The sequence below is a fragment of the Penicillium cataractarum genome (assembly GCF_028827025.1).
Source record: "Penicillium cataractarum strain IBT 29864 chromosome Unknown utg000004l, whole genome shotgun sequence".
NCBI lineage: Eukaryota > Fungi > Ascomycota > Eurotiomycetes > Eurotiales > Aspergillaceae > Penicillium > Penicillium cataractarum.
The window spans coordinates 2,929,256-2,952,172 of record NW_026622740.1 but is presented as its reverse complement, the minus strand read 5'-3'; the positions used below and the strand labels follow the sequence as shown (position 1 = coordinate 2,952,172).

At 50.5% G+C, this 22,917-nt stretch overlaps 7 protein-coding genes across 7 annotated transcripts; 2 read left to right on the top strand and 5 right to left on the bottom strand.

Annotated features, from left to right (window-relative positions):
- Positions 1-40: 40 nt before the first annotated feature.
- N7496_005573 (putative RNA helicase/RNAse III) lies at positions 41-4,490 on the top strand (the record flags this gene model as incomplete). The annotated part of the gene is made up of 7 exons (XM_056698502.1): positions 41-181; positions 232-260; positions 318-366; positions 431-683; positions 748-895; positions 948-2,015; positions 2,066-4,490. 7 exons carry the CDS (start codon positions 41-43, stop codon positions 4,488-4,490), a joined length of 4,113 nt encoding a protein of 1,370 aa, XP_056557027.1.
- Positions 4,491-4,672: 182 nt separating this feature from the next.
- Positions 4,673-5,982, bottom strand: N7496_005572 (uncharacterized protein; the record flags this gene model as incomplete). The annotated part of the gene is made up of 3 exons (XM_056698501.1): positions 4,673-5,606; positions 5,671-5,906; positions 5,959-5,982. The coding sequence occupies 3 exons, from the start codon at positions 5,980-5,982 to the stop codon at positions 4,673-4,675; spliced, it is 1,194 nt and encodes a 397-aa protein (XP_056557026.1).
- Positions 5,983-7,227: 1,245 nt separating this feature from the next.
- N7496_005571 (uncharacterized protein) lies at positions 7,228-7,992 on the top strand (the record flags this gene model as incomplete). The annotated part of the gene is made up of 1 exon (XM_056698500.1): positions 7,228-7,992. One exon carries the CDS (start codon positions 7,228-7,230, stop codon positions 7,990-7,992), a length of 765 nt encoding a protein of 254 aa, XP_056557025.1.
- Positions 7,993-9,336: 1,344 nt separating this feature from the next.
- Positions 9,337-13,542, bottom strand: fphA (putative sensor histidine kinase/response regulator; the record flags this gene model as incomplete). The annotated part of the gene is made up of 1 exon (XM_056698499.1): positions 9,337-13,542. One exon carries the CDS (start codon positions 13,540-13,542, stop codon positions 9,337-9,339), a length of 4,206 nt encoding a protein of 1,401 aa, XP_056557024.1.
- A 4,123-nt stretch (positions 13,543-17,665) lies between these two features.
- On the bottom strand, positions 17,666-19,033 carry N7496_005569 (M20 family metallopeptidase; the record flags this gene model as incomplete). Its single annotated transcript, XM_056698498.1, has 3 exons — positions 17,666-18,023; positions 18,080-18,876; positions 18,953-19,033. The coding sequence occupies 3 exons, from the start codon at positions 19,031-19,033 to the stop codon at positions 17,666-17,668; spliced, it is 1,236 nt and encodes a 411-aa protein (XP_056557023.1).
- A 234-nt stretch (positions 19,034-19,267) lies between these two features.
- On the bottom strand, positions 19,268-19,897 carry N7496_005568 (uncharacterized protein; the record flags this gene model as incomplete). The annotated part of the gene is made up of 1 exon (XM_056698497.1): positions 19,268-19,897. One exon carries the CDS (start codon positions 19,895-19,897, stop codon positions 19,268-19,270), a length of 630 nt encoding a protein of 209 aa, XP_056557022.1.
- Positions 19,898-20,418: 521 nt separating this feature from the next.
- On the bottom strand, positions 20,419-21,423 carry N7496_005567 (uncharacterized protein; the record flags this gene model as incomplete). Its single annotated transcript, XM_056698496.1, has 1 exon — positions 20,419-21,423. The coding sequence occupies one exon, from the start codon at positions 21,421-21,423 to the stop codon at positions 20,419-20,421; it is 1,005 nt and encodes a 334-aa protein (XP_056557021.1).
- Positions 21,424-22,917: the final 1,494 nt, after the last annotated feature.

Here is a 22,917-nt window from a genome sequence, read left to right as displayed (position 1 = left end):
TTTGCATTTCCATTTCCTTTTTCTTTCAATCCCAGAAAGAATGGACGCCATGGATGAGAGCCCTGATGAGACTTCCGCAGTCCCTGTCGATCTGGGTGGCAGTGATGCAGCTGGGTACAAGGCCCGCGGGTATCAGCTGGAGATGCTCCAAGCAAGTCAACAGCAGAATATCATTGTTGCGGTATGTCTATCTATCGTGCGTGCTTGAATCAATTTGCTGATACCTTGTAGATGGATACTGGCAGTGGGAAAACCCATATGTATGCATGCCTCGACTTTTTATGCATCTGCATACATATCTAATCAACAAACGCTAGTGCCGTTCTGCGCATCATTTCCGAGCTCGAGCGATGCCCTGCAGATAAGGTGAGTATTTGGAAATTATAACAAAGTTTTCCGTCACTTTGGCTTAACTAAGAAATGTGCGCAGTTGGTCTGGTTCCTAGCACCAACGGTAGCCTTGTGCCTCCAACAACATGATGTTATTGCTTCTCAGATTCCGTCTATTAAGACTCGAACGTTGATAGGTGCCGACAATGTTGATAGGTGGACCGAACAGGCCGTCTGGAATAATGCCCTCAAAGATATTCGCGTTGTTTGTTCGACACATGCAGTTCTTTCCGATGCGTTGAATCATGGATTCGTGCGCATGTCACAGTTGGCCCTGCTGGTATTCGATGAAGGTGAGCATTGGAATTGATTGCATTCAATGCGAGCCGCAGGACTAATTCAGGCGCGACTCGATAGCTCACCATTGTACACGGGGCCATCCGGCAAACAAGATCATGCAGTACCACTACCACCCGACGCTTTCCAAACTCGGCCCACATGCCGTTCCCCGAATTCTGGGACTCACCGCGAGTCCTATTGTCCGTTCAAATCCAAAGGAGCTAGGGTGAATGAGCCTGACATCCAATGATGATTCAATCCACTGACAAACTTTGCAGATTGATCGAGGCAAACTTGAATGCTGTGTGCAAGGCCCCACGGAAACATAGATCTGAGCTACTTGAGCATGTTCATCGCCCGCGGTTGGAGTGTATTCCTTACCCACATTATGAGATTGAGCAAGGCCTTGTCGGGAGCAGACTGTTGCCGTCTCTTGTGAAATGCGTCAAAGCGTACGACATACAGGAGGACCCTTATTTCGACATGATTAGAGAAAGACCAGAGAAAGCATTGGAAGCAGGGAAAATCTTCACAACTGGGGAGACATATTGCAGCGAGCAGCTGACAAAGTTCCTTGAGCGAGCCTGTCACATGTATGCTGAACTTGGCGGTTGGGCGGCCGACTACTTCATCCAAGCATCGATCGACCAATTTCGACGATCACTTGAAAACGATGACTCCATGACGAGTTTGGACCGGGCTGAGAGAGTCTACCTCCTGGAACTCCTACTCGGTATGCGAATGCCCGAAGATAGTACGGACAGCATTCACATTTCTCCAAAACTGGAGATACTGCTCTCCTTCCTCGAGAGAATGGATCATGCCGAGTTCTCAGGGATAATATTTGTCAAACGACGAGCGGTGGTCAGCGTCCTGACTCGACTATTGCCACTCCACCCCGCGACTAGAGATCGCTTCAGGTGTGCATCTTTCGTCGGGTGGTCGAACAACGCCACCTCGAAAGACTCGCTGGGCGACTTGCTCACTCGAGATATGCAACGCGACACGTTATCCGAGTTTAAAGCTGGGCGGAAGAACCTCATTGTTGGCACCGATGTCCTTGAAGAAGGTCTGGATGTCAGCTCGTGCCGCTTGGTCATTTGTTACGACAAGCCAGCAAATCTGAAGTCGTTCATTCAGCGACGCGGACGAGCACGACATGAGGACTCGACGTATGCTATTATGCTATCGACCAAAGATGACTCACTTCGATTATCGAAATGGCAAGAGTTAGAGCAAACGATGATTGCAGCTTATCAAAATGAGGAGAGGCAACGGCAAGAGGCATTAAACCTTGAGGCAAAGCAAGAGATAGTTGATGAGTGGTTGTTTGTTGCATCCACAAGGTACGCTTCATCTACTAATTGCCTAAACCCGATTCTAACTAGCATATCAGTGCCCGAATTTCTGCAGACGATGCGATGCAACACCTCCACCACTTTTGCTCCCTACTACCCACCGATCAATACGTGGACAATCGTCCTATGTTCTCTTTTGAAGAGGACTTGAGTCGTCTCGTTCGTGGCACAGTCACTCTTCCCAATTCAGTTCACCCGGCGGTTCGTCAAACACGGGGTAAGCGCTGGTGGCGCACCGAGATCGCAGCCAGAAAGGAAGCTGCGTTTCAGGCTTACAAATCTCTTTGGGAGTACGGCCTGGTAAATGATAACCTCTTACCACTGAATCGGAAGCCAGAGCTCAGATTCACGGAAGAAATGTCCATGCCAGCTTTGATAGACTGCTCCGCGCAATATGATCCCTACATTGATTTGGCTCAAGACTGGGTGATGCAGGAGCTCCATGAGACAACCATCACAGTAACAGACAACAGCACTGGTGCTGTGAATGAGGACCTGCTGATGTCGATCGTGCTTCCAAGAGGGGTGCCCGCACCAGACCCTCTGAAATTCTTTTGGGAGAATGAAACTAGCATGACGGTGACTTTTGGAACAAGTCAGCCCATCAGCCCGAATCCAACAGTGGAGATCATCCAAAACATGAGAACCATTACCGGCATGTTCCTTCAAGCCCCATCGTCTCGCTTGCAAGGAACCGATAGAGACTATGTGGCTCCTTTTGTCCCTAGCATACCGGTCCAGCAGCTTGGAACTTGGATCCAGCGCTACGAAGGTACCGAAAAAGCTGTAGATCTCCACGAGCATGATCACAATGTTCCCCTTATTGGTATTATCCGTGATACTGCAAAGTACAGCGAACCGCGACTGTTTCGTATGTGGCACGCGGAAGGAGGATTGGAGATTGAATGTCGGAGCTTGCCCAAGCGACGAAACCTCCTCCAATATCGAAATCCATCTCAGCTAGCGGATGAAATGGAGGAAGCACCTCCTAAGATCCATGTGATTCCAGCCGTAGGCTGCACGGTTGATAGACTCCCATGGAAGAAGTCCAAGTTTGGTCTATTCATCTCCGCGATTCTTGACCGCTTTGAAGCCACAATCGTTGCGCACAGAGTCAACGAGACCATCCTGAAGGGAGCTGGAATTCAGAACCTTGGACATGTCTTGACGGCAATTACCACGCCACTCGCCCAGGCACCCACACACTACCAGCTCTTTGAGTTCTTTGGCGATTCGGTCCTCAAATTCACGGTGAGCTGTCACCTATTTTATTCGCAGCCGACATGGCACGAGGGGTATCTCTCTGAAAGCCGTGACAAGCTCATCAAAAACCAACGGCTTGCGCGGGCTGCACTGGATACTGGTCTCGATCAGTTTATCTTGAATGATCGGTTTACACCTCGCAAATGGAAGCCACCATTTATTTCCAGCAAATCGGCGCTGGCAGCTAACCGACCGACGCGCAAGTTGTCCAGGAAGGTTCTCGCCGACGTGGTCGAAGCATTGATCGGTGCCGGATACATGGATGGCGGTTTGCGAAGGGCACAGGCTTGTCTACACCGGTTCTTGCCGGAAATAGAGATTCCAGAAACTGTCCCACCGAGAGAACAGGACCCAGATCTCGCCAGCAATCTACTGGACCCGGAGACCATCGGCAGACTAATTGGATATACCTTCCAAGACCCCTCGCTCCTAACTGAGGCATTGACCCACTCGTCGTGCGAGCATGATATGCGGACTCAATCATACCAGCGCATCGAATTCTTGGGTGATGCAGTGCTTGACATGGCAGTTGTCACCGTCTTCGCAGAGCTAGACCAGCAATTCCCTGAGGGAAAGATGACCATGATCAAGCACTCCGTCGTCAACTCTGGCCTTCTGGCATTCCTGTGTATGGAGATGACCGCCGACGGCACCGGACTATGGAAATTCCTGCGCTACAATGGACCGGCCATTGGGGCTGCCCGAGATGCATCTGTCGCACGACATCAGGAAATGCGCGAAGAAATTCTCCACGAACTTCAATACGGATCCAAGTATCCATGGGAGCTATTCTCACGCCTCCGCCCAGACAAGTTCATGTCCGACATCGTTGAAAGCACCCTCGGCGCGATATTCCTTGACTCAGGTGCCGACGTCAGCCTCGGTCCTTGCACCACGTTCCTAGAGAGACTGGGCTTACTTTTGTATCTGCGACGTCTCATTGCAGAGGAGATCGATGTCCAACATCCTGTAAACAAGGCGCAGGACGCGTTTGCGAAGACGGGTGGCCAGGTGGCGTTCAAGGCGAGGCGGGTTGAGGCGAAGGGGGTTGCTGCGACGTACCGGTGCACTGCAAGTATGAATAAGAATCAACTTGCGGTTATCGAGGGATGCGCTTCGGCTGATGAGGCTGAGATCAAGACGGCGTTGTGGGTTCTTGAGAAGTTCCATGCGGGACAATTGGCAGAGGCAGTTGCTTGAAGGATCCCTACAAGTGAGATGATTGATCATCGAACTACTTGGCTAGATAGTGAACCGAATGAAGAATTACGACAAGATTTGTATCGCCCGAGAATGTAGACTTGATCAATTGCACGTAGCCAAATATATGCGTGGCGTTACTTAATGCAGCGTTGATAGAAATATAGTACTAAAAGAAGGATTTACTGCTTGCCCTTGCCACGCTTTGACCGACGGACAGGTTCAGCCTTGGGTTCCTCTTTCTGATCCGACTCGTCCTCATTCACCTCATCGGAATCCCGATCCCCTTGCTCATCCTCTTCACTAGCAGCAACCATCACCCCTTCGTCACTGACATCCCCACCCTGACCATCGGACTCGACAGTCAAGACAGAACCCGACAGACCTTCAGCCGGACCAGAGCTCTGCCTCAAGGTCGACAACATCTTGGTCGTCTCGCTCTCCTCCCCGTTCCAAGCCCCACAGCTACCACACCGCCAACGACCCAGCTCCTCGAGAGTTTTGATGCCCGGGGGTGCCTGGCCATTCACCAGACGACACGAGCCACAGATCATGGCCATTCTGTTACGGGGCTGCATCTCGTCCTCGCCGAGCAGGACATCCAGCAATCGATCATACCAGTGCGGTTGCTCGATATACTGTCCGGAACTGGGGAATGCGTTCGGCGCGAAGCCCGGCTCTTCGGTGAATTGTTGGGGGAGGGGAGGTGTGGAGGGTGCGTTTGGCAGAGCCTGTTGTTGTTGGGGAGTTTGGTAGGGAGGAGGTGAGGGAGGGTTGCCTGGCCCGATAGGAGACTGGCCGGGAGGAGGACGGCGGATGTTGGCGGTTGGAGGAGGGGGTAGTCCCGTGCGGGCTACATGTTGCTGTTGTTGCTGCTGTTTCTGCGAAGGTGTAGTTTGCTTGCGGCTGTCGGGGCCGGCCTTGGGGTTGGGACTAGTCTTTGGCGACTCGCCGCCATACTTCTCGAGCAGTTGTTGCGTGGAGTTGTACTTGGTTGCGACCTTGAGTTTCTCGATAGTCTCGTCGCGCTGTTTGTTCAGCTCATCGAGATGGCGCTGGCTTCTGGAGATGCGGTATTCAAAGAGACGAGCGCCGGCTGTTCGGACTCCGTATATCCTAGAAGAGAGAAATGTTGTTAGCCGATATCTCACACCGAGGTCAGAGTCAACCGGGTACGTACAGAACTGGGCCGCCCGCAATGGCGGTGTACTCCTTGACACCCCAGCTCTCCCATCCGAGTACCAGCGCAAGGACGATCGAGTAGAAGAGATATGCAAAGGTCGAGTAGAGGGTCCACAGAGCCTTGAAGCGACGGGCTGTTTGGCGCTGTTGGTCCAGTCGCGTGGTAGCCTGGGCGATCTTGGTAGACAAGGTCGACAGCGTCTTTTCAAAGGACGCGGGGGAGTTATCCTCGCCCTGATAGAGATTAGCGGTGTGTGAGAAGCTTCTTTGATCACGTCAGACTCACCTTCCAGGGCCAGAAAGACACCATCTTGTGCGCTGTGCAGGTGAAGTGCTCCTGTGGAACTGACGAAGCTCGGCTTGGCTGTTGGCGCACGGACCACCAGATCTTCCGCTTGACGTCGTTTTCTCATTCTCTAACTTCTTTACACAGAACTCTCTCAAAATAATCAGTATACTCAATATTAATTTTCTCTGACTTTATTCTATGATTGATGCCCATTTCAACCTTTTCTAACCATTTAGCAACCCAAATTCCGATAGAATCCACCCATCATAATCCACGCCAGGAACGACCACTGATACCAGTGACCGGACAATTCAGAATATCACACAAAGAACGTGCCATGATGCCCAAACTCTGCCGATCCTGAGTGCACGAGCAACCAAATCAATTCGAAGACTCTCATTCGTCTTTGCAAACGCCACTGGCATCCACCAATTGAGAGGTGCGCCAGCCGCGGCGAGTTTCTTTGTTCTACCAAACTGCCAACCCCACCGCATCCTTGCTTAGCACCCAGATAGCTCCGAATTGCAGTTCGACCTGTTGAGTTGCTCTCTATCATCATGCCCAATGAATGAAAAACCTTTCGCCATGTGGGAAGAGGCAACCACGATACAATCAGAGCTGACAAGCCTGATAAACGCCATTACTCGTGTCTCCCATGGGTCATGACAAGCTGCCGAGAAACCCCATACTATCGCCAAATTGCGATGGATCTCTTCAATCTGCACTATCCATCATAGCGCTGGAGATCCCTCGGAGATCCCATCTCAGCCTATCATCCCCTATTCCGCTATCGGTGACATATCGGTGACATATCGTGCAATCACATCCCTCGTAGCTGACGCCTCCGCTATCACACGATATACATCCCAAAGATGCGAAGATACGGACTCCACCATGACTCGATCCTCTAACAAATGCTCCCGGCCACGCGCCGTTGTAATCCACTGTAGCCCAACCTTATCCCTGCCAGGACCGTTCGGGGCCCTGAAACTCTGGCACTCGGACCAAGGAGCAAACCCCAGACTCCGATGTCAGCGTGGCCCACGCGGAATGGACCGTGGTCGTGCACTGCCATTTCGACACCGTGCCTTTGACACAATTGCCCCGCTGTAGATTGAGTAGTTGCCGGGGTGTCTTTATATCCTAGCTTGGTCCTTTCATCTCCTCCCAGGCTCCCATGTATTCTTTCCTTTCTCTCTTCTTGCAAAGCTCCATGTTTATCCTTTGATATAACATCAAGAATTATACCTGCTTCCCCATGCCACCATGGACAATGTGATGAGCAGCCTACCCCCCGATGTGGGGGCAATCCTGTGGAAGAACTTCGGGATTTTGCAGGTTGTCTCCATGTTCGCAATAGGCGCGTATAATGCAGTCGAGACCGGAATTGTGGCCTTGGAGACCTTTAAACACTACCGTGGTCTATATTTCTGGAGTATGCAAATCGCTTCCTGGGGGATTCTACTGCATGCGATTCCAGCTATGATCCGTTTTGTCTCCGTTGCCCCAAATCTGCCAATGTCCATCCCCTTTATCATCGGCTGGTATGCCATGATCACCGGCCAAGCCTTTGTACTTTATTCCCGCCTCCATCTCGTCGTCTCCGACATCAACAAGCTGAGCTGGGTATTATGGATGATCGTCATTAACGCGCTGATCTTCCACATTCCCATGACAGTCCTCTTCTTCAGCCTCAGCAATAACGCGGCCCTCGCCAGTCCAGCCGCAATATTCGACCGCATCCAACTAACAGGATTCTGCATCCAGGATTTCGTCATCTGCGGCATATACATCCGCGAAGCCCTCCGCGCACTAGGTCCAGTCCTCGAAGTCCGGGGCAAAGAAGGCCGAAAAGTCATTATAAATCTTATCTGGGTGAACGTGGTAGTCGTGATACTCAACTGCCTCCTCATAATCACCGAATACAAACTACATTACATCGAAGTCAGTTTCAAAACAGCAGTATACAGCATCAAACTCAAACTTGAATTCTCCGTGCTTAACCGTCTCCGCTCGCTCACCCGCACATAACCCTGCGTCTGCCAACAACCTCAGCAACATCCCGGCGGTCCGCGCCGCTCAAGCGATATCAACATCTTTGACATGGTCTCTGCACGAAGGATGGTGCCTAGGGTGGACATCGAGGAAATGCCCGGCTTCGTTCATACAGGCGTATCGCATCGGTCACTCTCTGTACCGAATAGTACGCACGATTTCCACGAGGCTCTTCGCGAGACATCCTCGAATGACAACGTGATTAGTCCAGTTGGCACTTGTGTTCTATCTCCTTCAACGCTGTCATCCGAGAATATCTCCCGGCCGCGAATTGGATCTTCAGAAACAAAATCCACCGTGGAAATGAGATTGCTCGAATCGCCGAGATCGAGCTAGGCGTTGTCCCTTTCTTTTTGTCGAGTCCAGTATTTGATCTTGCATCAAAAGTTTTGTATTTATACTAAGCTTGTACTACACCATCGCTCTGTAGTTTCTTTGCGTCGATTTCCTTGGTGGTGGTCTCTTCGATCTTTGGGAGGCTTTTTCTCTTTGGGTGGTGATCATCTTGGCTTCTTCTGCGCGGTCATTATCCTTTGTTTTGTTCTATACCCGATTGTGCTTTACGTTGGTGGTTATTTGCTTTTAATATACCTTTTCCTGTTTGCAACTCTCCTCACCCGCAATGTTAACAGCTTCTTGAAACCAGCCTCAGCCCTTTCACCATGTCCACAAGCTAGGATTGGTTCATGCGACCACTGGTCAAGCCTCAAGTCCTTTCCAAGAATTCAGTATTCAAAGCCTCAAGCGATCACATGCCCCTACAAAATGGACTTCTGTATTTATGGATGAATGTGTTGCATTGACTTGTATACTTATGACAAACAAGCAACCATCCCAATATGGTACGAAATTATGACTAACCTGGAGGGGATATCATGGACAAACAGCACAAAGCACTCCACGATAAATCTACCCCCCACTCAAGACAAGATGCAGAAGAACAAGTAGGAAGAAACAAAAACAAGCAGGCATCAATCAGATATCATATGAAATGGGTATATATATATGGTCCCAGAAAAATCAAGAAAAATCAAAAACGCCAAACGGGTATCCACCAAGCCTTTTTCCGTATACATGGCTGGTTATGCAGGGTAATCATGACAATAAAACAAAATGCACCAGGTGAGAAAGGAAATATTCGTAAGACCCATAAAGTCATCCAAGGCGTGATGTATTGCCTGTTAGGATGAGAAACGAAGACTCAAGGAGAAGGGTGTTGCTGATGAAGGAGACCGAGGACCATGCATGATGATTGGGAAAGGCGTATTCGAGGAACTTTTGTTTTGGTCGGGAGGTGGTTTGGCGGAGGGGTTGATTTGATCATGTATTGAACCAACCGCCATTTTCCCACTGGCCAGGTTTGTATGAGGTTGAAGACCTTGCGTCGCGATTGGAAAGACCACTTAAGAGAACGTTGAGTCGTGTAAAGTTAATTGGCTTCATGACCCAGCCATCAAAGCCCGTATCAATGTATGTCTGCTTCTCCGACTCGAGCAGCGAAGCAGACACAGCGAAGATAGGGATACGTTCGTTCTGCCGAGCTTTGTACGACAGTGAATCCGGAGTCTTGGATTCAAATTCACGAATCATCTTGGTTGCAGTCATCCCATCGACTATAGGCATTTGGAGGTCCATGAGGACCACATCGAAGTTTTGGCTGGCCGAGGTAAAGGTGTTTGCGCAAGCTTCACCGTTGTTGGTAAGTACCACGGTGTGACCCAATTTGGTCAACCGTTTATGGATGATTTTGCTGTTGACGGGGTCATCCTCTGCGACGAGGACGTGAAGTAGCGGGGGAGTCGTAGAAAGAACCGAAGTGGGTACAGTCGAAGGGGGGACGGCAGATGCCGAAGTCGCGATTGACTTTTCAGTCCCCGGGATAGGCACGGGTGGGAAATATGACTGATGCTCAGCCTGCTGGGTGACTCTACGTTGAACATCCCGTTCGGAAACTCGGAGAGCTCCCATTGGCACACCAGAATCGGTGACGTTCGCGGTGCCCGGAGCAGGTGGTGTCTTGAACGGTTGCAGGGCAAGCGGTGGTGTGTGGGTGACTGCAGACAGGCTAGCCAACGGATCATGTGTCACTGATGCCCTCTTAAGGCTGTTTGACCGTGGCGAACTCATGTTTGCCGACAAATGGCTTGAACTGACAGGCGGGCTGGTTGATAGTTTGACCTGACGCGGATCGGAGCTGTCGCTAAAGGCGCGCTGAACCAGGGCAGGTTCCTGTATGGCACTTATCAGACGATCAGCGTGGCTCTTGCCACTGCGAGAGCTGCCTCCACTCCTAAGACTTTCAGAGCTGAGCCGTCGATCTTCACGACGTTCAGCAACGCCACCCACCAAGGTGAATTCACGATCGGAGATCATAGGCGTGGGCGGCACGGCCGCAGAGCTAGGTATGACAGCATCGGGCGGTACTTCCGTTGATACTCCCTCGGGTAGTTTGAATTGTAAGAGAATCTTGAACCGACTACCTTTGCCCTCTTCGGATTTGACTCCCAACTGGCCCTGCATATTGTGAATGATTCTTGCGACCAACGCAAGCCCAAGTCCCAGGGCCCGCTTCGTCTCCGACTTTTGCGTAGTCGAGGTATCTTCCTCCTGATAGTAAGTATCATCAGTGGAGACTTGCTCCAGCTCGTAAAAGATGGCTTCAAGTTTGGATTTCGACATGCCAGCTCCTGTGTCCAAGACCATCATCTCCACGCCAACATGTCCAGGCACGGTTTGGTTGGCAGACCGCCACATCTCAACTGTGACGGCGCCGGAGGTGGTTTGTTGGATAGCATTGGAGACGAGGTTGGAGAATACTTGACGCACGCGACGTTGATCGCCAACCACCATTCGAGGCAGACCAGGCTTGGTAGACACAGTGTACGAAATGTTTTTGCGTTTGGCCTCGCCGGCAAGCATATCAGTCGCCTCTCGGAAAGTAGTTTGAAGATCGAATGTCTCGTCTTTGATAAGCTCGTGTCCCTTTTCGGTGTTGGTGAGATCCAGTAGATCATTAATGACATAGATCAAGGACTTGGAGGCAGAGTGCGATTTTGTTAAACTTTCTCGAGTTTCCGAATCTAGAGCACCCTCTAATGCAATCTCCAAGTAGTTGATGATCGCATTAAGAGGAGTACGAACCTCGTGTGCCGAGTTTGCGAGAAGAAGCTTGGTTAATTGGGAGTTCTGCATGGCCGCTTCTTTCTGTCGCCACACTTTGATGAATTTACCATAGACGAGGCAGAGAACCGCAGCCGTCTCGACATCCGTTTCAGACCACTCGCGCGATTGGCTGAGGACAGTCTCCCGCCATGCCGCAAAACTGCTGCGTGGCTCCAAATATCCAGCCGTTTCTTTCCGCTTTGCAATGTCGTACGGATTGCCGGCCCATTTGATTTCGGTGAGCTGACCTTTACGGAAGAAACAGATAAAGTCACTGCCGCCCGTTGAGAGGGGGACATACAATAATCCCGAAATGGCTTTGAGGCCAGGGGCGTATTGTAAGTCTGGGAAGTCCTTGATGATATCATGCGAGGCAAGCACCGTGTTCAACTGGCGCATACGGAGAAATTCGAGAAGAGCAAGGACCTCTTGGGAGTGTGTAGTGTCACCCAGGACTTTCGTCTCGTCCCGAATAGACAGAGCACCGTAGTCAGCATCAAACAGTTGTAGCAGGTCATCAGAGGAGGCGATGATATAACCAGATGGATTGGCTTCGGTGGGCACGGTATTGATCAACTTTCGAGCTTGGAGACGAGATGCGTACGATAAACGTTCGATATTCCGGGAGACGGTGTCACCGAGAAGACGGCACATCTTGCGAACTGGGAACGAAACACGCATACCAGTGTTTCCGTACGAGTGACACGAGATCAATCCCCAAAGATCATTGAAAGCGTTGATACTGATAGACATTGACGATCGGACTTTCATGTGAGCGAGATATTTGATGTGAATTGGTGACATGGCGCGCAAGTAAGAGTGGGTCATGTCCAAGGGGGTCTCCAAATCCTCCAACGTCCGGCACACAAGTCGTGAGGTAATCTGGTCACGATCGTAAAGAAGACGAACCTTGTTGACTTTGTAGAGCTCCCGTGCCTGTGCCGGAATATCAGATGCCGGGAAATGAAGACCCTTGTAGAGATCAATGGTGACCTTGGGATCAACCAACTCCGCCACAACCAAGCCATTCCAACTGCTGTCAAACTGGTAAATCATAATGCGATGGAAACCTGTCAGCTCCTTGACTAGTCCAACCGTAGTGTTGAGAAGAGTATCGAGATCATTTGCTCGACCTAGTTGCTCTTGGATCTGTGACAACATGCTAAAGACTTCCATGGCTGCAGCCTCACCCCTTCTTCGTCGAGCATTGCGTAGTACCCGAAGCGGTTGGCTGATGTTAACGGTACTGCCAGCGAACTGCTCCGCGGTCGGGAAGGATCCCAGCGTCCCCGTCGGACTGGATGGGGTTTCCAATCCACCAACATTCAGTGGGTTCGTCTCGTCGTCTTCCAACTCCAGCTCGCAGATGATCAGATCTTTCTGCGCCTGGCTGACATGCGTCGCACACCAGAAACGGCGGTTCTCGCCATCCGGCGTGGGAATAGTCAAGCCAAACACTTCAGGCCCGTCCACACCGGGGTCATAAGCATCGTCACGGACAAAGTCGATATGATCCAGTAATGAATCGGCTTGATCGTTATTCAAGATATCACAAAAGCTTTTCAATTCGAAGAGTTGTTTTGGGGAATAGCCCAAAAATTGATGAGCATTTTCGCTTACTACGCGAACCACAAGTTGATCCGGAGACTCCTCTCGCAACGCGATCATGACGCCGAAGCTCTGAACAGCTCCCGGAATGCGAATAGGCTCATCCTCGCAATATTGAAATGCTTCCCCGTCTCGTCCTGTGATAACGGCATGACCACTGTCCGTCATGATATGCTTGAACCGGGCCGTAACGTGCCCATAAGACTCGTTGGAGTCGGCTAGAGGGCGCGAGGGCGGTTGAGGAGTGCCGCTCCTTGCAGACTGGCTGTCGCTTTTGACCTTCGCGTATATCTCTGGATGCTGGGCAACTCGGGATGCCATGGAGTGGGTGGCCAATTCAGCCTGATCGTTGGAAGCAACCGTTTCGTGGCGTAGGGTGTCCGTAGGCATAGTGGGTTCTTGAGGTTGTTGAGGCTGGGATTGTAGGTTCTGCCAAGTATGTTGGTCGATAATCGAGTACTGACGAGCACCCTCGCGGGTTGGCGAGACCGCACCCCGCGCGCGGGATGAGACATGTTGCGCCGCGGTTGGATCAACTGAGACGACCGACCGAATGGGAAACACACGATCGGTGCCACCTAACTCTGCACTCGGTGGTAGTCGCTGCCCTTCGTTGTGTGTCACGGATTGCGAGCGGTCTCTGCTAACGGGTCGAACGTTGGTAGCATCGATCGAGGCCGGCCACGGGGCCGACGCACTCTCCGACCGCTTCCGCGCGGTCCCCGGCCTCGAGTTTTGGGGGCTTTGCGACGACATTTTACGTGTGCGTCGTTCGAGGGAGGGAAGAAAGAGGTCGGTGTCGCGAGGACTGCCCGAGGGCAAGTGGTGTCGGGAGGGTGGGGAGGTTGCGAATGGATCGGACGAGGCGGCGGTGGGATAGTTTGTCGTTCTAGATCGGTGGTATTGTACGACTAGTTGGACTCACAAATCGAGACAACAGTTCTCTGGTTTTTTCGACAATGAGGCAGAGCGAGAACAATGTTTGAAAACAAAAGAAAAATCTTGATAGATATTCTCAGACACGATCTGCGCACTGCGACTGGTTATCGAATATCCAATAAATGAAGGTCTGTTGGAATCCTGAAGAAGGCGGGGTGGATCTCTGCGACTGGGCTCATCAGGTCAGGGATCTGGCACCCACAGGAGGCGTTACACGATTATCGATCCAAGATCCAAGTGGATGAGCGTGCCTGGCTGTGCCTAAAGAGGGGGCGTATGTGTAGGTGAGAAGATGTTTTATTCCCAAGGGAGCGGATGGGCTGGCGATCTAGAGAGACCGACAAGACCGAGTGGAGAGGGGAAGAAAAAGCCCTATGGAGGGGCTACCAAGCGGAGAGACGTAAAAAACCTGGGCCCGTTATCCTTTTCCAGTGCTTGGGGGGAGACTCGGGAGAAGGCATGTGCGGTTTTTGGGGCCCGAGCAAAGAGGAAATGATGTGCAGGTCTCCTGTGAACCCACACCTAGGCCCCAGACACTCTCGGAGACACTCTCGGAGAGGCAGGGAATGGGCACCGGTGGACTGGTTAAACGCGACGGAGCAGCCGAGGACGCGAATTAATGTGGCTTCATGATTGGGGGAGCACTCGCCGGTGGATAGCGGTGATTGGATCGAAAACTGGAGATTGGAGAGAAACTGGAACCCGGCCAGCAGCGACAACCGGGGAACCATTGTGGAATACTATGGACGACGTGGGTAGAAAGGGCAGAGCTTTATGGTGGCTGAGCTAAGGACCCTTCTATTGCTTCTATTGGAAGAGCCCCGGAGTTGAGGTGAGAATTCGGTACCGCTGCAAGGGATGGTGGCGAACCGTTGACAGGAGCATTGACTACTGTTGTCTGGTGGCATAGTGTCTCCATACTGGATACCTCCGAGGCAATAGATGGTAGTCTCGGTACAAGGGAGGTTATTGCGTAGACTTGGCTGAGTGGTGGAGGGTGGAAGAAAGTGGAGTCGCGTGCATCATCGTGACTGGGCGGTGGGCGGGAGGCGTGCCTCACAATTCAGGAATTCAAGGTTGAGACCCAAGTCTGTCGACGACTGACTCGTCTGATGACATCACACGCTATCCATGCTATGGTGCAAGGATTCTGACAGTTTATTTCTACGAGTATACTACGACCACTGTGGAACTAGTGCTGTACAGTATATGTAGATCAATAAGAAGTACAATCATTTGCTCCTCCCTGTCGATATGATGTGCAATGACATAACGATACACCTATATCGCGAACCCTTGAATTACCACAGCAGACAATAATGTCATACGATCGGTCGCAGGTACCTACTGTATCCTATCTTGTATCGAATCCATGATCATGTAATCTCCCACGCCGGAATGTACGGGAGGCAATTTCCCCGTCGGCCGAATCATCGGTGATGCCCGAAACATCAGTCCGCAATGCCATCAACTATTCGCCACTTTTTACTAACAGGCAGATGAACAATCTTGTACCGAACTATACATCCACTCAAGCTGAAACTCCGGCATATCCATGACGAAACGAAGACGATCATGTACTCATACCACGGGGAATTATTCGGTAGTTATGAATGTGATGATTCTTTGAGCTGCTATGTAATTCGACTGGGCTTCGAAAAGTTCGAGCGCTCGACAAAATTCGATAAGGGTCCATCGGGAACTTATCCTCCAGTCATGAAGTGAATTTTCTGTTAGGATGTCTTGATATGACTCAAGGCCCGCTGCCTAAACTACTTTCCGAGAATCTCCAACGCATTATTATAGGATACTATCAATACGCGGGTTCCTTTTGTATGAGTACCATTGACACCCAATACGGAAGAGAGTAATATATGCACTTGTAAAATAGGAAGCAATAACTTGTCAGCAGCCCAGCATCACCCATATTCGGAAACTCAGCGCACCTTACTAGGTTACAAACCTCTAGAAAAACATATCTTCTATATGTTTGGGATCGCATACAAAGGAATATTTCCGCCTTATAGCTCTCCATCGATCTATAGCATCGAACGTATCTCCATAAACTTTCATAGATCACCCCATTTCGCACCAAAATGCTTACGATATCTTCCATACAGACACTTATATCCCGTGGAATTAATCGAGCGATGATGCCACGACGCTCAATTCCACAATCGGCAAATACCTCGAACAATCACCTAATACGGTCTTATCAGATTTCATCCTCGTTAAAGTGAGCAATAGGAATCATCACATTATCGCACCATCGCCCGTGTGGCGTTCTATTCCCACGTTCGTGAGGGGCTGTTTGCTAAACATAGCCATGCTGGCTTCAATGATCAAGGAATAGTACGTAGTGGATGGAGTTGGGAGAAGGTGCGTGGCTACCGATGAGCACACCTCTCTCGGTCTTAGAACTGGGTAGGTCTAGTGTAGTGCATTGTATTTCAGAAGCCTAATGAGATTGATTATCTGGAAAGAGTAGAAGTATGATACAGTGTGTTGATGCCGTTAGAATCATCTATCGTTTGCCGGCCTTAGACGCGCGTGAGGTCGATACTCTCTATTGATCCTCGTCCAAAAATGGGACTAGTGTTTGGGTCTGTTCTTTCAACGAGCGATTTGTTTAACAAATAGACGACATCTTCGCTCGAGGATTAAAACCTTATTCTCTGCCTGAACGTTTAATTAATTTCATTCCCCAATTAGAGATAACGGGTTCGTGCGAGCTCTGACAGGATGCTCGCATATCAAGACGATTCCCGATCTTCAGCCCAGCTAGTGCATCTTTAATACTAGTCCAATCATCACATTGATCTGTCGCTTAATATCGGAACAATAAATGACCGTATAGACTAAGAATGCCGCCCATCGAGCATTTTCGGTCTAGCGGTATCATGCCCTGTTATTTGTGCGACAGCTCATCCGCGTTGGCTGCCTGTGGAGACGACCAATTCGGCATCATTTTACCCCACCTATACCAGCTGAGATATCCGAGTGAGTTGAATAGTGGAAGAATTATCATCCAGTTACACTATAATTCGACCTTGAGTTATATAGGTAAATAAGGAGGGTGAGCGAAACAGTGCAGTTAACAGCGAGGCCTCTATAGGAGCGACGACGGTAACTACTGTAACTAGCTGGGGCAGGCCCACAATATGAAAGCCTAGATCCTCCAAAAGCTAACCGACTTCAAAAATTAATGGTCTAGCCATGTTGGACCTAGTTTTATGTAGTTATGCTTAGAATCGCACTACGCCCAATTTGGTAAATGGAAGACATTTCGTCCTGAGATCGGTCTCTCTCAACTTACAAAATAATAAAGCTGACGTTCCCACCACAAGGATAAGATTAATAACTTCTATTCAAGAAAACCAGTGCGGTTTTTCTATTTTACTTACTTCTCTACCTGACTCCAACTCACCGATTCAAATGTCAGTGTCCTTTCATCCTGCCTCACTGTCAAACCTTGCCGGCAAGCTCTACATTGTACCACGTGAAAATTCTCTAACGTCCGTAAATCATGCCCTGATGGGGCGCACGTCTAGACGTATGTCCGAAGTACAGCCAACGGAACTGGCGCCATCGAATCGATCACGGATAAATATCCTCGAGGTGGCCTGCCTCTTACTCATCTCTGTCTTGGAATATGAAAGACCCTTCCAGCTTGGTCACCTATCCATATTTACCTAGCCATTACTCTGCAATAAAGAGAGATATCCACTTTACAGACACCATCTTTCAATGAACGCGGGATCTTCTTATATGTTCAGTCCAATTGGACCGATATCCTACTCGCAAGGACTTTGCTATACCAATTCCAGCCGGCGAATCTTGTGAACACTACTACTATCAGGGCAGTAAAGAGCAATTCAAACCGAATAGATACTAAGATTCAGCTTGGCCCCAAACCGATCTAACCTTACAAGATCGCAGCTCATACCTTACTATCAAAATCAGCCTTGACCGCAGCAGCAAATTCATCATCGCCCAACACCCGACATCCCACAACAGCCATACCAGCCGCACAATAAAGACTGCGCTGGAAACTCTCTTCCGAACCCGCTCCCGCCGTAAACTGTGGAGTATGATTGACTCCATCGGTATGAATATAAAAACTGCCATGGAACCCGGGTACCTCGTACGAGACATTACCCATATCAGTAGAACCACCACTCAAACCACCCTCCTGACCAGCAGCATCATATATCGTGCTGTAACCCATTTCATTCATGGCAATCATATAACCCTCACAAATAGGACGATTATCCACCATATCCATATAAGAAGGTTCCCTGAAAGTCATAGTCAGCACGTCTATACCAAACCCTCCCGAGAAATCAAATCGCACCATTTATACTCAACAGTACAACCCGTCGCCGTAGCGGCAGCCTCAAAACACTTAACCACCCTCTCCGTCAACGGCGTCAGACTTTTCACAGTTTCAGCCCGAATATAATACTCGACCGTCGTCGAAGCAGGAATAACATTCGGCCTCTCCCCACCCCGAAGCACGACCCCGTGAATCTTCTGCGTCGGCAGAATCTGCTGCCTTAACATGGAAATATTCACATAAGCAGCTACAACCGCGTCGAGCGCATTAACACCCTCCCACGGCGCCGCAGACGCATGTGCCGGTTTTCCGGTGAACGTAACCTCGACTTTGTTATTGGCCAGGTACTGCGCCGAGTCGGAACTCGCACTGAGTAAGTTCGGAGAACCTGTCAATGCAGGGAATGGGTGGACCATGAAACAGGCGTGGACGTCCTTATATGCGCCCGCGTCAATGAGGAGGAGTTTCCCGCCGCCGCCTTCTTCGGCGGGAGTTCCTAGGAGGCGGGTTGTGTAGGGGGTGTTTGGGTAGAGGGCGCGCATTGTTTCGGTTGCTGCGAGGAAGGAGGCGATGGAGCTTGTTGCGATTAGATTGTGGCCGCAGGCGTGGCCCATACCGGGGAGACTGTCGTATTCTGCGTTGAAAGCTATGGTGCGGCCTCCTTGGCCGTTGGTGTAGCTGATTTCGAATGCGGTGTTGATGCCGTAGGCACTGCGTTTGACGGTATACCCGTCTGCGGCGAGGGCGTCGAATAGGGCGCAGATGTTATCGTGGGCATTGTGTTCTTCAAAGGATAATTCTGGGTTAGACCAGATCTTTAGCAGGGAGATGATTAGTAGATGTCTCTAGCGACAAGATATAGGCTGGGACCACTGTTCTGGTGCTACTTACCTTCTGGTTGATCTCGCTCAGCCGCGCCTCATGCTTGGCCAAAGCACTGCGAACATTTTCAATGATCTCGGACTCCTTCATCGTGATAAACCTTCAATATGAAAATGACGATCACCGCCTCCTCAATTCCAACAGCGATGCTATTCCCTTTAAAACACCCCTCATTGCCGATCGGCAAAACCCCCGCAAGATAAGAAGACATTACCACCCCAACTGATCATCCCAATCTCCAAATACCACATATCCATTCCGCGAAAATTCCGCCGTGGATACCACTATCCCCTCTACAAAGCCAATCCATAACACCCTCAAATACTAACCAGGCGCCTCCTGGGTAGCCCCACCCCCAAAAGCAGACTCCATATGCAACCTGGCCGCATGAGCCTGTACAGGCCTCGCATCCATAAAAACCCTCATCTCAACAATCTGCAAATCATCCACACACCCGCCCTCAAGATCAAGAATATTAAACTCCCGTAACTTAACGGGGAACTCATCGGGGTCATTCTTAAACACTGTTTCCGAGGTAGCCTCAAACATAACCGTTCGTTTAAGCTGAACGCCGCTGGTAAGTGGTGCGTAGAGGGTAGTTTCGTCGCGGGCGACTGTCGATGCCCCAGCAGCAGCAGTAGTGGTGGCGGTGGTGTCTTCATTGCCACTTTCCCGGCTTAAATCCATGTCCCAGGCGAGATGGACTTCGTGGCGGAAATGCGCGAGATGGCGGCCGCGGACTTGGAGGAGGGGGATCGCGTCGGTGGCTGTTGTTGGCGGGTTGCTGCCGATTAGAATTGGGGCGTTGGGCGTGAAGAAGGGGTGGATGGAGTGGTTGTTTGGGTTGAGGGAGTCGGCGGCTGGGAGGAAGCGTTGGAGGAAGAGGAGGCCTGGGGATGCGGTGGGTGGGATTGTTTCGTAGGGGCCGTGGTGGATGGTGACTGCCGTGTTCATCTTGGTGGATCATTGTAAGAGTCTTGGATATAGATCTAGAGATAGATGTTGACTGCGTTTGGTGTGGAGCTTGGTAGTTCCGTCATCATCACGTAGTAAGCTATCGTTGGTGCTGCAAAGGTAGGAAGAAGCGATCAATGAATATTTTGTACATTTTGAAATTATGATACATGTATCCCAAGAATAGGTTCAGAGTATGCTCAAGTATAAACAGTAGATGCAGCATGATACAAGATCAATCGTGATGAGGCCGCTGCCCCCCGTCAGGAGTTGTGGGCTCTAGAGAATAGACAGATCCCGGCGAGAGTGAAATGAGGTAATTGTGCGACTGCGAGCACATGTCCGTAAAGAGAATCGCCTTGGTTTGGGAGTCTGTCCTGCTCCCTGTGTATGGGCGCGAGTCCGCGATGACCGGTCCTTATGCTCAACTGTGAGTCACAGGACCGGGTCCAGGGAGTCCACGAAAACCTGCCATGAAGAATGGCACCTTGGAGTTGATGGGTCATTCAAGGCACAGCGCGTCAAGAAGGATCATCGCCGTCACTAGACAGCCTCGACCTCGTCGATGGACGAATTCGTTGTTCCGACGACGGCAAACTCTCCATGGAGATATTATTCCATGCTCCCATGCCTCGTGATCTCCGCGATTCCACCGGGGCCGCATGTGTCACGTCCGTCGTGAATTGAGTCGGGTCCACAAAATTCGGATACTCTTCGTGTTCCGAGGAAGTAGGCTGCGAGCGATGAGTCTGCACCAGCGAGACAAGTTTGCCAAGGACACCGAACTCCAGTTTGAGCTTGATGCTGTAGACCATGGGTTTCAGGGTGGTTTGCAACGAGTAGTAACCGATGTACTCGACAACCAACAGCGCCACGTCCAGCATGATAATCACAAAGTTGATCGCCAAGAGTTCGTACATGATCTTCGTCCGTCTGTGATCCTTGTCCGGCATGAGTCGAAGTAGCTTGACCGTCTCTGAGATATAGATACCCGAGATGACAAACTCCTGAGCGCAGAACCAGGCCAACTGTAGACGTTCCATGACATTGTAGCCACGGATGATAGGGAGCGTGCCGACATAAGCAGTCGAAAAGGTAAGCACGGTAGTCGGAATCAATAACAACACAGCATCAATGATAATCAACCACAGCACAAACCGCAAGATCCGGTGGCTCTGCACCACGAGATGCAATCGCGAATACAGCACCACCGACTGACCGGGTACCATAACATAAAATCCAATCGTAGACATGGTCAAACATAACCACAACGGCGCCAGCGCAAAGAATTCCAAAATATATCCAATAGTATGCGGAATCACGCCCAACACCACCGAAAGCAATAGTGTCCAAAAGTACAGTCCACGGTAGTGCTGAAACGTCAAAAACAAGAGTATAAACAGCTCGATCGCATTGTATAGGGCGATGGAGGAGAAGACAATCATGAGAATGCGCACGGGCAGGCTACCCCCCGTGTAGCCCCCGATCAGGCCATCGGGGGCCTGGGAGAGCTCGCTGGCAACCATCGATGCCGGCGCACGCGCAGGGCGGGCCTAGAGGAGGCTGTCGCGGGTGCTATACAGTAGGACGATAGAAAGGCGAGGAGGATCGCAGGGACCCGCTGGCGGAAGACCGTAGTCGTGTATCTCGTGGGTTCGAATAGGACAGTTTCACCGCCATGATCTGGTTTGTATGTGCGAGCTAAAATTGGAACATCCACGCGAGTGTCGAAGAAGCCGACGCTCTCGAGGGAGGGATGGGAATCGAGAAAGAGGCGGGGGAAGAGAAGGTTGAAGGTGTGAGATCGCGCAGTACACAGGTTCCGATGCGATTCAAGGGTGTGTGATGTTTCCCTTCCTTGTTGTCGTATTCGAAGTTCCAATTATACCTGTAGAGACAATACCAAGGTCGCGCGCAAGCTGTCGCCTCCCGTGGCGGATTCGGATGTAACTGTGGTCGGAGAAAGGGCGGTTATTGAGGAGAGAGACACGAGGCAATTAATCAAGAATGCAACGGATCTCGCAGATAGAAAAAGGATCGTCAACGTGGAAGTGCCGAAGAGGTGAAGGGTGAAAGATCGGAGGAATGGAGGACGATCTCAAGAGTCTGGAGGACGGCCAAAGTGCGGAGGGGCGAAAAGAGGAGCCCCAGTGGGTTCGTGCTGGGCCCCGTTCTTCTCCGCACGAGGGAAAGTTGAAGGATTGACAAACTCGAGGATAACCACGAGATAGAGAGAGAGAGAGCAGGGAAAGGAAGAAGGTTAAAAGAGAGAATCGAAACGAGAAATGGACTTCAACCGACCAAAAGGCTAATCCGTGCGGAGGCCCAAGTTTCCCCCGAGGCAAAAGAGGGAAAAAGTCAAAAAGAAAAAAGTTCGGGACCCAAAGAAAATCGCCAAAATCTCCGCGGGGGCGGTTCTCGACGGCTTTTCGGGTCTTTTGCCACTGAGATATTCTGGAACGTTGGAAGTTTGGAAGTTAATGGAATCTAGAAAACATGATTGGTAAGTAAATTGGAGAGAGTAGTTCACATGGAGGGAATCTGGAGTAGTACTACTACCTTCTTCAGTACAACAGTACTATACAGGGCCACTATTGTTTAACACAGCCTGTTAGCAACGAAACGGCACAAATTAGGTCATTTTGAATACTCTAACTATTTAGCTAACTGCAACTATAATACTATTACTATATTCTCGTATATCTAGAATAGCAATTGCTCATGCTTATGGTCCTGGATGGCCACTGTGGCGGTGGAGGCAAGCCACCGATCCCAACCTCAACCGACACCTAATTCCTGAGGCCCCAAAGAGCAATGGTCGACTCCATCGAGTTCAATTGCTATCGGGACTAGTTAACGATAATCTCGCCCTCTCTCCCCTATATTGCTATTATTATGCAAGCAATTGACCAAATAAGTTTGGCGCTCAGGCCTTGAATCTACCCTCTCCAGTCCATCAGGAACCCGGAGCTCCATAGCTTCTTATTTTGTCTTCCTCCTCCCACGGACTTTTCTAACTT